Source organism: Propithecus coquereli, unplaced genomic scaffold (assembly GCF_000956105.1).
Source record: "Propithecus coquereli isolate 6110/MARCELLA unplaced genomic scaffold, Pcoq_1.0 Scaffold55, whole genome shotgun sequence".
NCBI classification, from domain to species: domain Eukaryota; kingdom Metazoa; phylum Chordata; class Mammalia; order Primates; family Indriidae; genus Propithecus; species Propithecus coquereli.
The window spans coordinates 2,303,272-2,315,632 of NW_012151396.1; the positions used below are offsets into that span (position 1 = coordinate 2,303,272).

General features: G+C 38.0%; 1 protein-coding gene across 1 annotated transcript in view; it reads right to left on the minus strand.

Moving 5' to 3' along the window:
• Positions 1 to 2,554: 2,554 nt before the first annotated feature.
• The window catches only part of CD226 (CD226 molecule), a 60,967-nt gene continuing 51,160 nt past the window's right edge, over positions 2,555 to 12,361 (minus strand). Inside the window, exons 4-6 of the mRNA XM_012657589.1 lie at positions 9,815 to 9,917; positions 5,501 to 5,558; positions 2,555 to 2,668 (exon numbers count right to left, since the gene is read on the minus strand). Coding sequence (XP_012513043.1) covers positions 2,555 to 2,668; positions 5,501 to 5,558; positions 9,815 to 9,917 — 275 coding nt within the window. The remainder of the gene's footprint in view (positions 2,669 to 5,500; positions 5,559 to 9,814; positions 9,918 to 12,361) is intronic.

Here is a 12,361-nt window from a genome sequence, read left to right on the forward strand (position 1 = left end):
TAGGAGAAGCAGGGAAGGTCAGAGAATTTTCAGCAGGACTTAGCATGGTTCCAAATCCTTGAAAAAGTCCTGAACTCTGCAGAGGAAGAATATATAGAAAAGAAAAAGGGACAGAGCAAATAGTTCTTAATATAAATATTCTGAGAGAGTAAAAAAAAAATTAAAACACTCATGGAAAAAGACAAAAGTTCCAAATGTTCCAGAGGCTTTGTGACACTTAAGTGGTTTCCTACAAAAGTCTACCATGACACTCCCCGGAAGGGCCACCAGGACAATGGCAGCTGGTTGCACTGTTCACAACCCCCGTAATTATTTTTTCTTAAAATGGGATTTATGTTTCCCCACATCGCAATTGTAGAAAAGTCTTCCTTCTCATGCATATTAATCATTGAGAATTTGGTTATCAGAATCTTTCAGACAGTAGTATTTTGATTCACTTTAACTTTTAAGAAAAAGTAGTTTTCCTTTTAAATGATGCTAAGGTTGCTTCAGCATGCAAACTGATAGATTCAGCCATGAAATCTTTGATGGATCTGACATCAAGATGACACCGTAGATCTTTTCTTATAAACTGCCTTTCAACTTTGTTACACTAATATCTTTGTGGAAACACTTTACGAAATCAGATATAAAGATCTTTAAGCAAATGTAACAAAATAAGAGTTAGCTTCTCTTGCATATACCTAAGTATAGTTGGGAAACATTCATTTTTATCATTTCTGAAAGAGATTTAAAAAAAAAAAACCTTCACAGTTTTTGTAATTCACATAAATATGGGTATCACAATTTCTATAATTCACACAGTAATTGCACTATTTGGCATGCATGTTATTTAAGGCTAAAATCATAAAATATTCACTGATCAGTTTAAAACTAAATTATAACTTAGAATCTGTCTAGGCAACATGAGAATTTGGCTTTGTTTTACTTAAGATGATTATGAAGTCTACAACTTTGATATTTAAATATAGCCTTTGTAATGAACCTTTTAAAGATGATAGTATTATAGAGACCTTTAGAGATAAGTAATGAATCTTTCAGACGTGAATGATCACTGTATTTGATAGTGACTGCTGTGGTTTCAAGGTGACCATGATGGTTTTATTTAGTTCCACAAATACTTTTCATTATTTGCCTACATCTAGAATTCAGACAATATCACGTATGTCTCTAACTGCTTTCACTGTTGATGATGTCACTAGGGCTGTCTTCATCCAAATTGTGCAGCAGGAGTATTCCTTTCTATCTTCCTATTCTCTGATTCCTTTCCCTCCTTGCCTATGCCCTCCCAATACCCTTTCCCCTCTCGAATTTCCACCCTACCACCCTAGACCACCACTTCCAACTATCATTCTTTTTGTGTCTTCAAGTTTCACATAATTTTTTTTATTATTTCAAAATATTATGGGGGTACAAATGTTTTTGGTCACATGGATCGCTTTTCTTATGCTTGAGTCAGGGTTATAAGTGTACCCATCACCCAGATAGTGTTCATTGTACCCGTTAGGTAGGTTTTTGCCCATCCCAAAGCCTAGGTGCCTGACCCTTTTGAGAGAATTTAGATATTAAAAATAATTCTCAAAAGTGGAGAAAATTAATGTCAAAAACATTAAGTTATTTATTACTGGACCATCTACTATACTTTCCAATGAGACTAGGCCTGGGATGGTGGCAAGAATTCTATATAGAATCAGAGATGAATATATTTGAGATTAGCAAGGGAAGAGATTTCCCTGTCACTTTCATCTTTCTCTTGACTATTCATTTCATCTACTGCCAAGTACTCTTCTGGACTATGCTGAGATAGCAGATTTTAGAAGTGGGAATGGAGATCCCCTACTTCTAGAGTCCATCTCATATTCACTGTTCAGTTGATTAATAAGAGATGTCTTGGAACATCATTGCATTCAACATTTGTTGGTAACCTCCCCAGCCCTGAGGCTGCCCTTCCTTCTGATGACACCTCTCTGTGCTTTGATCCCACTCCCAGCTCTAGAGGAGAACCCTTTATTGACTTAAACCATTTTATCCTTCCTGGCCATGATACCTGTTTAATGATAAAAAATAACCAAATTTGTTTGCACCATTAGAGAAGCCATCTCTCTACCAGACAGAAACAAAGATGTACGAATTGCCGAGAGTTACTGGCAGCCATCTTGACAACGTGAGGGAAAGCCTGCGTGAGAGTTAGGCCAACACCAGGGAAGTGGATCCAACACTGTGGAAGGGGATCCAGAAACCAGTTTATGCCCATACTTAATTCTGGACACAACATTTAAGCCCTGGGGGGAAAAAAACCCTTGTCTAATGCTTAATCTCCTCTGGATTGTTCCATTACATGATTCAGTAAGTTTCCTTTTCTGTATAAGCTAATTAGAGTCAGATTTTCTGAAACATTTCTGTTAAGAATGTTCTCTAGGTAATGCAGTATTTTTCCTACCAAATGAAATAAATTCAGTTAACCAGTATCTAAGGTAAACACTGGGTAGTGGGAAGAAATTGTATAAAGATTCATGTATGTAACAGTCATTAATTTGCTCATATCAAGGGAAAGCTAGACTCTAGCCTTTGGTCTACGAGAGAAGGCTGGGTAGTTGACATAAATATCCTCTCTTGCGTCATCTGTGGGTGGATTGGCAGAGGTGGGACTTCTAGAGTTGTTGGGTGCCTAGAAAGACAAACAGCAGAGGATCTCAATAATTCACTGCATTTCAGCAGTTAATAAAGACATTCAAAATGTACAACTCTCCTCTATTCAACCATGATATAGGTCAAATTTCTATCATAAGTAATTTCATAAAACATTCTCTTCAGTGAACTTTTGTTAGAAATCACATTCTTGATTTGCAGGACTCTGAGTGAGATGCAATAGAAACCTACCTAATCTAGATTATCACTTGCTGTATTGTGCTATGAATTACCTGTTTCAACGTAGAACTCTCTCTCCCAATGTTAGGTTATTTTGATAAGAACAATTATTTTAATTTTTTAATATGGAAATTCTAGTGTGGTATTTCTCTATAGTGTGTACTCATTGATGTCTGTTGAATGAATGCCTTAATAAATATCTTTAAAGTACATAGTGTCCTAGGTTTAAAAAACAAGCAACTGGGCCGGGCAGGCTCATGCCTGTAATCCTAGCTCTCTGGGAGGCCGAGGCGGGCGGATGGTTTGAGCTCAGGAGTTCGAAACCAGCCTGAGCAAAAGCAAGAACCCATCTCTACTAAAATTAGAAAGAAATTAATTGGACAACTAAAAATATATAGAAAAAAATTAGCCGAGCATGGTGGTGCATGCCTGTAGTCCCAGCTACTTGGGAGGCTGAGGCAGGAGTATCACTTAAGCCCAGGAGTTTGAGGTTGCTGTGAGCTAGGCTGACGCCACGGCACTCACTCTAGCCCGGGCAACAGAGTGAGACTCTGTCTCAAAAAAAAAAAAAAAAAAAAACAAGCAACTGAACATAATAAAAGAAATTAACAAAGCTGACATTCACTTTCAGGATGATTAAAATTCAAGTGCCATTATTACATAGACCACCTAAGAAAAAAAAGAATCAAATAGGTCTAACTTCTTTACCTTTGACAGTCTAATTTACTATCTTTTAAAATCATCCTTCACAATATCATTATTCTACAAAAGCCTAAAAATGTTGAATACCTAATGTAGACAGTTGCAAAGTTCACTTCCTGCCCCCAAATTCACAACAATAAAGTTGGCTTTGATTGGCTCGAGTAGACAAAGGGCTACAGATTAAGAATCTCCAAATCGTGTATGAAAGAGCCCCGTTTCATCGCTTGCTGAGGTGGCTGATGAAACAACGCAACCCACCTTGATTCTGCAGTTGGTGCCAAGAAGCAAGCCATGGTTTAGACAGAAAAAAAAGTTTTTGTAAGAGTACTTAATTAAAAAAAAAGTTAAACTTCAGATTATTAAGAAGTCTGAAACAAATATATTGGATTATCAGAAACTTTTTAGTACTTGACTTTTTGGCCATGTAGAATTCAATTGCAAATAATTAAATTAAAGAGAAACTGATGTGTTTTTTGAATAGCATTTGAGGAAATGTTCGTCTTAACTTGGGCTGCTGTAACAGAGTATCATAGACTGAGTAACTTAAACAATAAACATTTAGTCTTCATGGTTCTGGAGTCTGGGAAGCACATGATCAAGAGTGTAGTGGGGGCCTGCTTCTTGGGGTGCAGATGGCTGACTTCTGGTTGTATCCTCGCACAGCAGAGAGCAGAAATAAGCTCTCCTGTCTCTTCTTACTTATCCCATTCTTGAGGGCTCCACCTGCATGATCTAATCGCCTCCCAAAGTTCCACCTCGTAATAACATCACATGCAGGGTAGGATTCCAACATATGAATTTTGGGAAGACACAAAAATTCAATCCATAGAAACATTTTATTGTGAAATTTCATAAACAGAATATTCGTTGGAGAGGTTTGACCTAGAGTGGAGACATTGAGCATGAATATAAGCACCCCTCTTATGTGCAAACCGTGAAGGAAGTTTCTACTCTTCTAATTAAACAATAGAGGGCAGAGCAAGGTAGAATGAGGAGGAAAATTTTACAGTTCCTCAAACTCCTACAGCCCATAAGAAAGTTCTTTAGCTTTATAATCTAATCTTAGCATCCATTAATTAATAAATTAGCTTCAAATGTAATAATAAGAATGAATATCATGTATTGTGTCTTTCTATGTGCTTGCTGTGCTTTGGGGTCTTTTATGTAGTCTAATTTAATTTAGCCCTTCACAATAATCTCATGACATAAAAATGTTATTATTCCCTGTACTGGGTTGGATAGTTTCCCTCCAAAATTGATGTGCTTTCCAGAACTTCATAATGTGACCTTCTTGGGAAATAGGATCCCTGTAGAGGAAGTTAGTTAAGATGAGGTTGTACTGGAGTAAGGTGGGCCTTTAGTCCAATATGATTGGCGACCTCATAAGAAAAGAAGGAACACAGAGGCTACACACAGGGGAGGACGCCATGTGAAGACAGAGGCAGAGATTGGAGTGATGTGTCTACAGGCCAAGGATCGTCAACAACTACCAGATGCTAGGAGACAAGCATGGAAGGGATTCCCATCCCAAGAAAGAACCAAGCCTTCTAACACCTTTTTGTAGACTTCAACTCTCCCAAATTGTGACAGAATAGATTTCTGCTGTTTTAAGCTGCTCAGTGTGTGGTAATTTGTCATGGCAGTCCTAGGAAATGAATAGAGATTTTGGGAAGGCATTGATTGTTTTTACAACAGTGTAACTGCTCTTTTATCTATATCAATATAAAAATCTTAGTTTCAAAGGAGAATAGGAGAATAGTTGAGAAAATAACTTTCCCCAGATAGCTGGTATTTGAATTACAGGCCAATTGCATGGCCAGATTATTGAAAGGAGAATAAAAAATAAGATGGCTAACTGCAAAACAGACTGATTTTACAAGACATTTATAAGTCACAAAAGGGAAAAAATGACAACTGTGAGCAAACTCACCTTTTTCTGTGTATCCCAGAAATCTTTACATAGGTCTCTTTTCTGTCTCCTCCTCCGTCTGGAAGGCATATTCAATAGAGGATATGAAGATACGATACTCCAGCACTAGTATTATTTCAAATACCCTATACCTCACCATACCCCCAGCCCACATGCATTTACTAAATATGTTGAAGCAGCTATCCACCACTGCTTTCTGTACACTTATGGAAAATTCTATTGATCTGACTTTTTTCATTTTCCCTACTTTCTCCAATGTGCTCACGGACAGTGAGGGCAACTAAATGAGCATCCAACCAGTGTGCATTAGTAATTCCTCTCAGTGATTTGACTGAAGAATGGTTTATAGCAGGTTATTACATATACGGTTTACAGCTTTCTTCAAATAACCTTGGACTTAGAAATTCTCCACAATTAAAACTTCTTATAAATGCCAACAGTGTAACTTCTTGGATGACAACGATAATATAATTAAGCTTTATAAAATCTTCCAGGTGTTATTCTAAATCACCTGTATGGATTATTTTATTCAGATGTCATCAAACTGAGTAGGAAACAAACAGAGTAGGAAACTGAGGTGTAAAGAGGAAGAATAACTTGTCCAAAATCTCATAGTTAGTGGAAGCATCGGGATTTAAATCCACAGCCCTCCCTCTTGACTGTTAGACTCCACTAGTCCTGGAGTCACTTCACTGTGTCTAAAGAGACCATCTGGAACCATGTTGTTCAATAAACTCCCCACAGTTCCAACAAAACCCATAAACACTTGACTTTGGGAGAACTCTTAGAAGGGAAAATATAAGAGAAGAAGAAAAGTGGCTGCTGTAATTGAATGCAGTAGATAAAATAACTGTATCCAAGTATATGAAAATAGTTATCACAGGGACATGGTGACTTTTTTATCTCCCTAAAGAAAAGATTCTTATGAACAACAGAGGAGATGGTTAGACACAAAAATGTAGCGGTTTTTGTTGTTGTTGTTAAGATAAGGTCGAGAGGAATCATTCCTCTGTTCAAGGACAGGGTATTCTGGTGCTGGGATAGTGACTCTAGAGGTCCCTTCTCATCACTTTGAAATCCTCCTACCATATCAACATATTACCCTATTCTATGTGTATTTATTTGCTTCATTTATTATTAAACCAATTATTCCTTAATTTATTTATTTATTCTATGTGCAAATTTACTATGTGCAAGGCATGTTTCTAGGTGTTTTATGTAAGTAATTTATTCTTCAAAATAAATCTATGATATAGATGCTATTATTATCCTCTTTTTACAGATGAGGAGATTAGGACACAAATCTATGATCTTTGACCTTTTGTTAAATCATGGTTCACAAGGCTTGCTATCTCATAATACAATTAACATTTTCCCAAATGGGTCCAGATGCACGTGCGCGCGCGCGCGCCCACACACACACACACACACACACACACACACACACACACACTTAAATAAGCCTAGAATACACAGTGTGATGAATAAAGGAGAATATGGAGCTTAGAGTCAGATGACCTGTGTTTAATTTTTGCTGTGAAATGCACTAGCTGAGTTATTTGCATCTCTAAAGTTCAGCCCTTTCATCTGTAAGATAAAAATGGTAAACATATCATGGTTTGTTCTAGGTTGATCAGCTGTTCTGGTCTGCCTGGGACTAAGGAGTTTCCCAGGATGAGGGATTTTCAATGCTGAAACCTGGAAAGTCCAGGTAAACCAAGACATTCTATTTATTGTGTACGTTAACATCTACAACAAATGTAAAAATAAATATCTAACACTTTTGTCACTAAATGTTAAATTTCCTCCTACATACACAGATGTCAATCAATAGAATGTATCCCTAACATTTTGGGTCTTTCACGCTTACCAGTGCTACCCTCTTCCCCAGCCATGTTCACTTACTAATGCTACCATTCTTATCTCTACATGAAAACCACACACCCCAGGAGCAGAGAAACTTCTTCCAATCCCCCTGGACACACAGGCTGCTAGACGCTGAGTGTGAAGTAAGAATTCAGTTTCGTTCAGACATGCTGTCTGATTTGTGTTGGCTGCTATCCAAGTCAGTACATCTGAAGTGGCAGAATAACTTTAAACAGTGGGTAAAACAGAGTTCAGGAGGTCATTGGTGAAGTCCTTGGGTTATTTTTCAAAGCATTTCTGTTTGAAATAACATCCACAAACTTATACAAGCAACAAGGTAGAAAGAACAAGGGCTTTTTCCTTTGTGGTGTTCTTCCATGATTATGAATTCAAGTCCACTAATCTTCTTTTATCACATTTAACCAAGTGGGACAATATATTCTACAGTTCAATTTAGCTATTCATGTAAAAGTGATACATTTTCATGAAGCAAAATCCATCATGTCCAACATCTGTGACCCTCCAGAGATCAGTTCCATCGCTTCCTCTCTCTGAGTCAAGTTGCTGGGTTCCAGTGCGCTCGCACTGCCATCTCTGCCCTGGGTGCGTTTTCTATCACCAAGATGGAGCAGCAGAGAAGTCCTTGGTGCCATTAACACACGGGTCTCTTACCTCAATTTGCTAATCTCTGGTCAGGGAAAGACTTGAGGGCAGCCCATGATAGAGAAAAAGGTAAAACAACTGTCTCATGTTTTCATTTAATTAGACAAATGCTTATTGAACATCCATTATTTGGACAGATTAGTGTTAAATGCTATCAAACACTAAAAAATGAATAAAACACAAATCCTACCATTATTAATAGAAGGGAATACAAACCTGAAAATGATTAAAATACAAAGCAGGATGCTAGGATAGCAGACAAGAAGTACAAGATGATTCCAGATGGTGACATCATGTCTATTTCAGGGACAGAGAAAAGAACAGACCTCACTGAGGGGACAGGTGTCCCGTACCTTGAATGATGCCCAGGATTAAGGCCAAATTATGGGGAAACAGCATTTTAGTAGCATACCAGATGGGACGAGAGTTGGGTGTGTTGCAGTTTTAACAACATTTGTCAACATTGGGGGAGTAAATGAAGTAGAAAATATGAAGGAAAATTAGGCTTCGGTCAGAACATACAGCACCTTCGATGGCAGGGTTAATGAGTTTTAACCTTATTCTGGAAGGAATGGGAAGACGATAAAAGGTATTAAACAGGAGGATGACATGCAAACCCAGATTTTAAAATAGGAACCAGGAAAACTTGACAGGTTAAAGAGAGGATAAAACTGAAACTAGACTACAGAGTATTACCAAAATCAGGTGAGCAGACCCGACAGCCTCCAAAAAGAGGAAGAGGTCAAGGATATGGAGACGAGATGGAGAAACCTGCTGGAGATTCTATGAACTAGCCACTGGGGGAGTAATACCAGGGGAGTAGTTATGGGGGAGAAGAGATGGATATATCCATTCACCCAGAAGACACACATAAAGTGTGTATGACATGCCAGACATGCAAAATATAGACATCACAAGTATGGTTCTTTCCTCCCTTCAGGAGATGACACTGTAGTTGGAACCATTAGAAGGAGTAATTCCAACCCACTGTGATTACAGCTAAGAAGTGCAACACACTAGACAAGTGGGCGGTAAACAAGGGAGAGCCAGAAGAGGAAGGAAGCATTAACCAAGAATACCCCAGAAAATTCCTAACCATACCACAAGACAGTAAAAGGCAAACAAACAAACAAAAAAACAAACAAACAAACAAAAAACACTTTTGTAGAGGCCAAATGGCTCCCTGTTTTCTCTAAGGTAGCACCCTCTAATCCCTTCTTCCTCAGCAATTATTAATAATAGCACCTAGGTTGCTTGGCTCAGAGGATATACGACTATTTGAAATTATGTTATTTGCTTATTAGAATATGAGCTTCATTATGTCTTGTTCACTGCTGTGCACAATAAATATTTGAGGAATGAATAAATTAAGGCTTTGTCACTGTTAAACCTTGTTCTTTCCCGTCTCAAAATCCCAGTCTCTCTCTCTCTCTCTCTCTCACTCACACACACACACACACACACACAAACACACACACTCATACACACACCACCATCCCCTCATTTTTCCTTGGAGGAAGAGGAAGATAGGGTGGGAGACAGCAGGGGTAACAGGCAGAACAAGAAAAGGAGGGACCACCAACTCTTACTAATTTTCATACGAACTATTCTAGCTTTCCCCTCTAGTATTACCACAACTTCTCTTCCTTCTGGTAAGAACAGTACCCAGAAAAATACATATGTGGATGCTGAGACAGCGTGACAAATTACGCGTTAGTAATGGAGATCCTCTGACATCAGAATTACTCAGGGTGAACAAGACGCAGGATCAGTCGTACTACTCACCTGTTATAGGAAATGACAATGACGGTGGTAATTAGGATAACAAACAGCAACAATAAAACTGTCCCTCCAGCCATGAAGAGGATATATTGGTTATTGGTTTTACCTAGGAGGAAAAAAATTATAGTAGGAATTAGGAATTCAACCAAAGGCAGAAAAAAAGAAAGGTAGGAAAATGAAGAGTAACAATTAAAAATAACAAAGAATCCAGTAAAAAAAAATAGAATAAATTAAAGAAAAAAGACAGTTTTAGAGACTCCTAAATATTTCTCACGCTGCGCAGATTTTTATTTGTCCCTTGTCCCCCTTAAGAAGAACAAGAGTATCAAGGGCGCACATCCACCGAAGACACCACTTCATTCTAATAAGCTCCTGATCACACTCACAAAATCTTTTGTAGAAAAAAATAACTATTGAAATAGTAAATAAATGAAGATTGCTTCTTATGTCTGATATATTAACTACATTCAACACACACAAGTATGTAATTTTGATGTTTATAAGTAGAATTTTGTTTTAAAAATATTTTGACTCAATTTGTTAATGATTAAAAATAATCAGAAAAAAATATGTTACTCCAACTCAATGTTCAATTGGAAATTCATAAGGGTCCAGGATTCTGAAATCCTCATCCTGGGTCTTTTACTATTTAGCTGACTGATTTCCAGAAAATTCCTTCACCTTCTCTGCATGTGTCTCTTCATATGCCAAGTGATAGCAAGGACGGCCGTTCTAATTACATCACGGCAAGAATCTAATGAGTCATATTCAAAAGAGCAATGAACTACTACTAGAGAAATGTCCCCTCTGGAGTGTGACTGCAGTGAGGTCGGAGAGCATTTTATCTTTCCATTGCATCCTCCTGCCCAGGACACACGTCACACGGCCCCACCCACGGGGCACCGTGTGTGACGCTTCGCACAGGGAAGAAGCCCATCAGTATCTGCCGCTGGTGGGAATGGGATTGCATTCAAACCTCGTGGTTGTCTTTATCGCTCTCTCTCTTTGGGATAGTACATCTGCCAATCCCCTAAACACACACACACACACACACACACACACACACACACACACACACACACAGAAAGGGGCCAGGCTAGCAGAGGGCAGCACACCTTTCCTCCCTTTTGACACTGAAGCTCGGATGCCCATACCGCAATTCCCAAGCAGTTTGGAATCCTACCACAATGTGAGAATCGTGCTCTTCAACCAACTCTTTCCACCTTTCCCCAGGTTATTTCTTCCTTCATGCTCCACTATGTAGCCACAACTTTTTTTCATGATAACTCAAAGTCTAGACCCATTCATTCTTTTACAAGCTTTACTACAAAGGGAAACTAAGACAAATAATAAATGATTTATTGTTTAAATTTGTTTAACCTAGATTTCACATGTAAGTGAGATCCTACAGTATCGTTCTTTCTGTGTCTGGGTTATTTCACTTACTGTTCTCAAGGTTCATCCATGTTGTCACACATGACAGGATTTCCTTCTTTTTTAAGGGCGAATAGTACTCCATTGTGTATATGTACCACATTTTCTTTATCCATTCTTCTGTTGATGGACGTTTAGGTTGTTTTCATATTTTGTCTCTTGTGGATAACGCTACAATGAAGATGTGAGTGCAGATACCACTTGGAGATACTGACTTCATTTCTTTTGTGTGTATACCCAAGAGAGGGATTGATGGGTCATATGATAGTTCTATTTTTAAGTTTTTGAGGAATCTCCATACTGTATCAATAATGGCTGCACCAAAATTCACATTCTCACCAACAGTGTACAAGGAAGAGTTCCCTTTTCTCCACATCCTTGCCAGCACTTGTTATCTCTTGTCTTTTTGATAGTAGACATTTTAACAGGTATGAGGTGATTATCTCACTGTGGTTTTGATTTGCATTTCCCTGATGATTAGTGATGTTGAGCATCTTTCCACAAACCTATAGGCCAGTTTTCTGTCTTCTTTAGAAAAACATCTATTTGGGTCCTTTGCCCATTTTTTAATTGGGTTCTTTGTTTTTTTGCTATGAAATATTGTCATTTGCCATAGCTTCGATAAATCTGGAGGATATTACACTATGTGAAACAAGCCAGACCCAGAAAAACAAATACTGTATGATCTCAATTGCATGTGTAATCAAAAAAAGTCTAACTCATAGAGGCAGAGAGTAATATGGTGGTTGCCAGGAGCTGGGGAGGCAGAAAATGGGGAGATGTTGGTTAAAGGTACCAACTTTTGGTTACAAGATGAGCAAGTTCTGGGGATCTAATGTACAGTATGGGGGTGATAGATGAGTTAACTTGATTGTGGTGATCATCGCACAATATTTACATATGCCAAATCATCACATTGTACACTTTGAATATATTCAATCTTTATTTGACAACTAAACCTTTCAAAAAATCTTTAAAGCAATTGTGTTCTTTGGGGCTTTTTGGTACTTTCAAAATTTTCTAAATGATGTGTTGCTCTTGTAATCAGGCAAAAAAGTATAAAAATGTAAAGGTCTACATGCTTAAAACAGAATGTCCTACCAAGTTTTAGTGGGT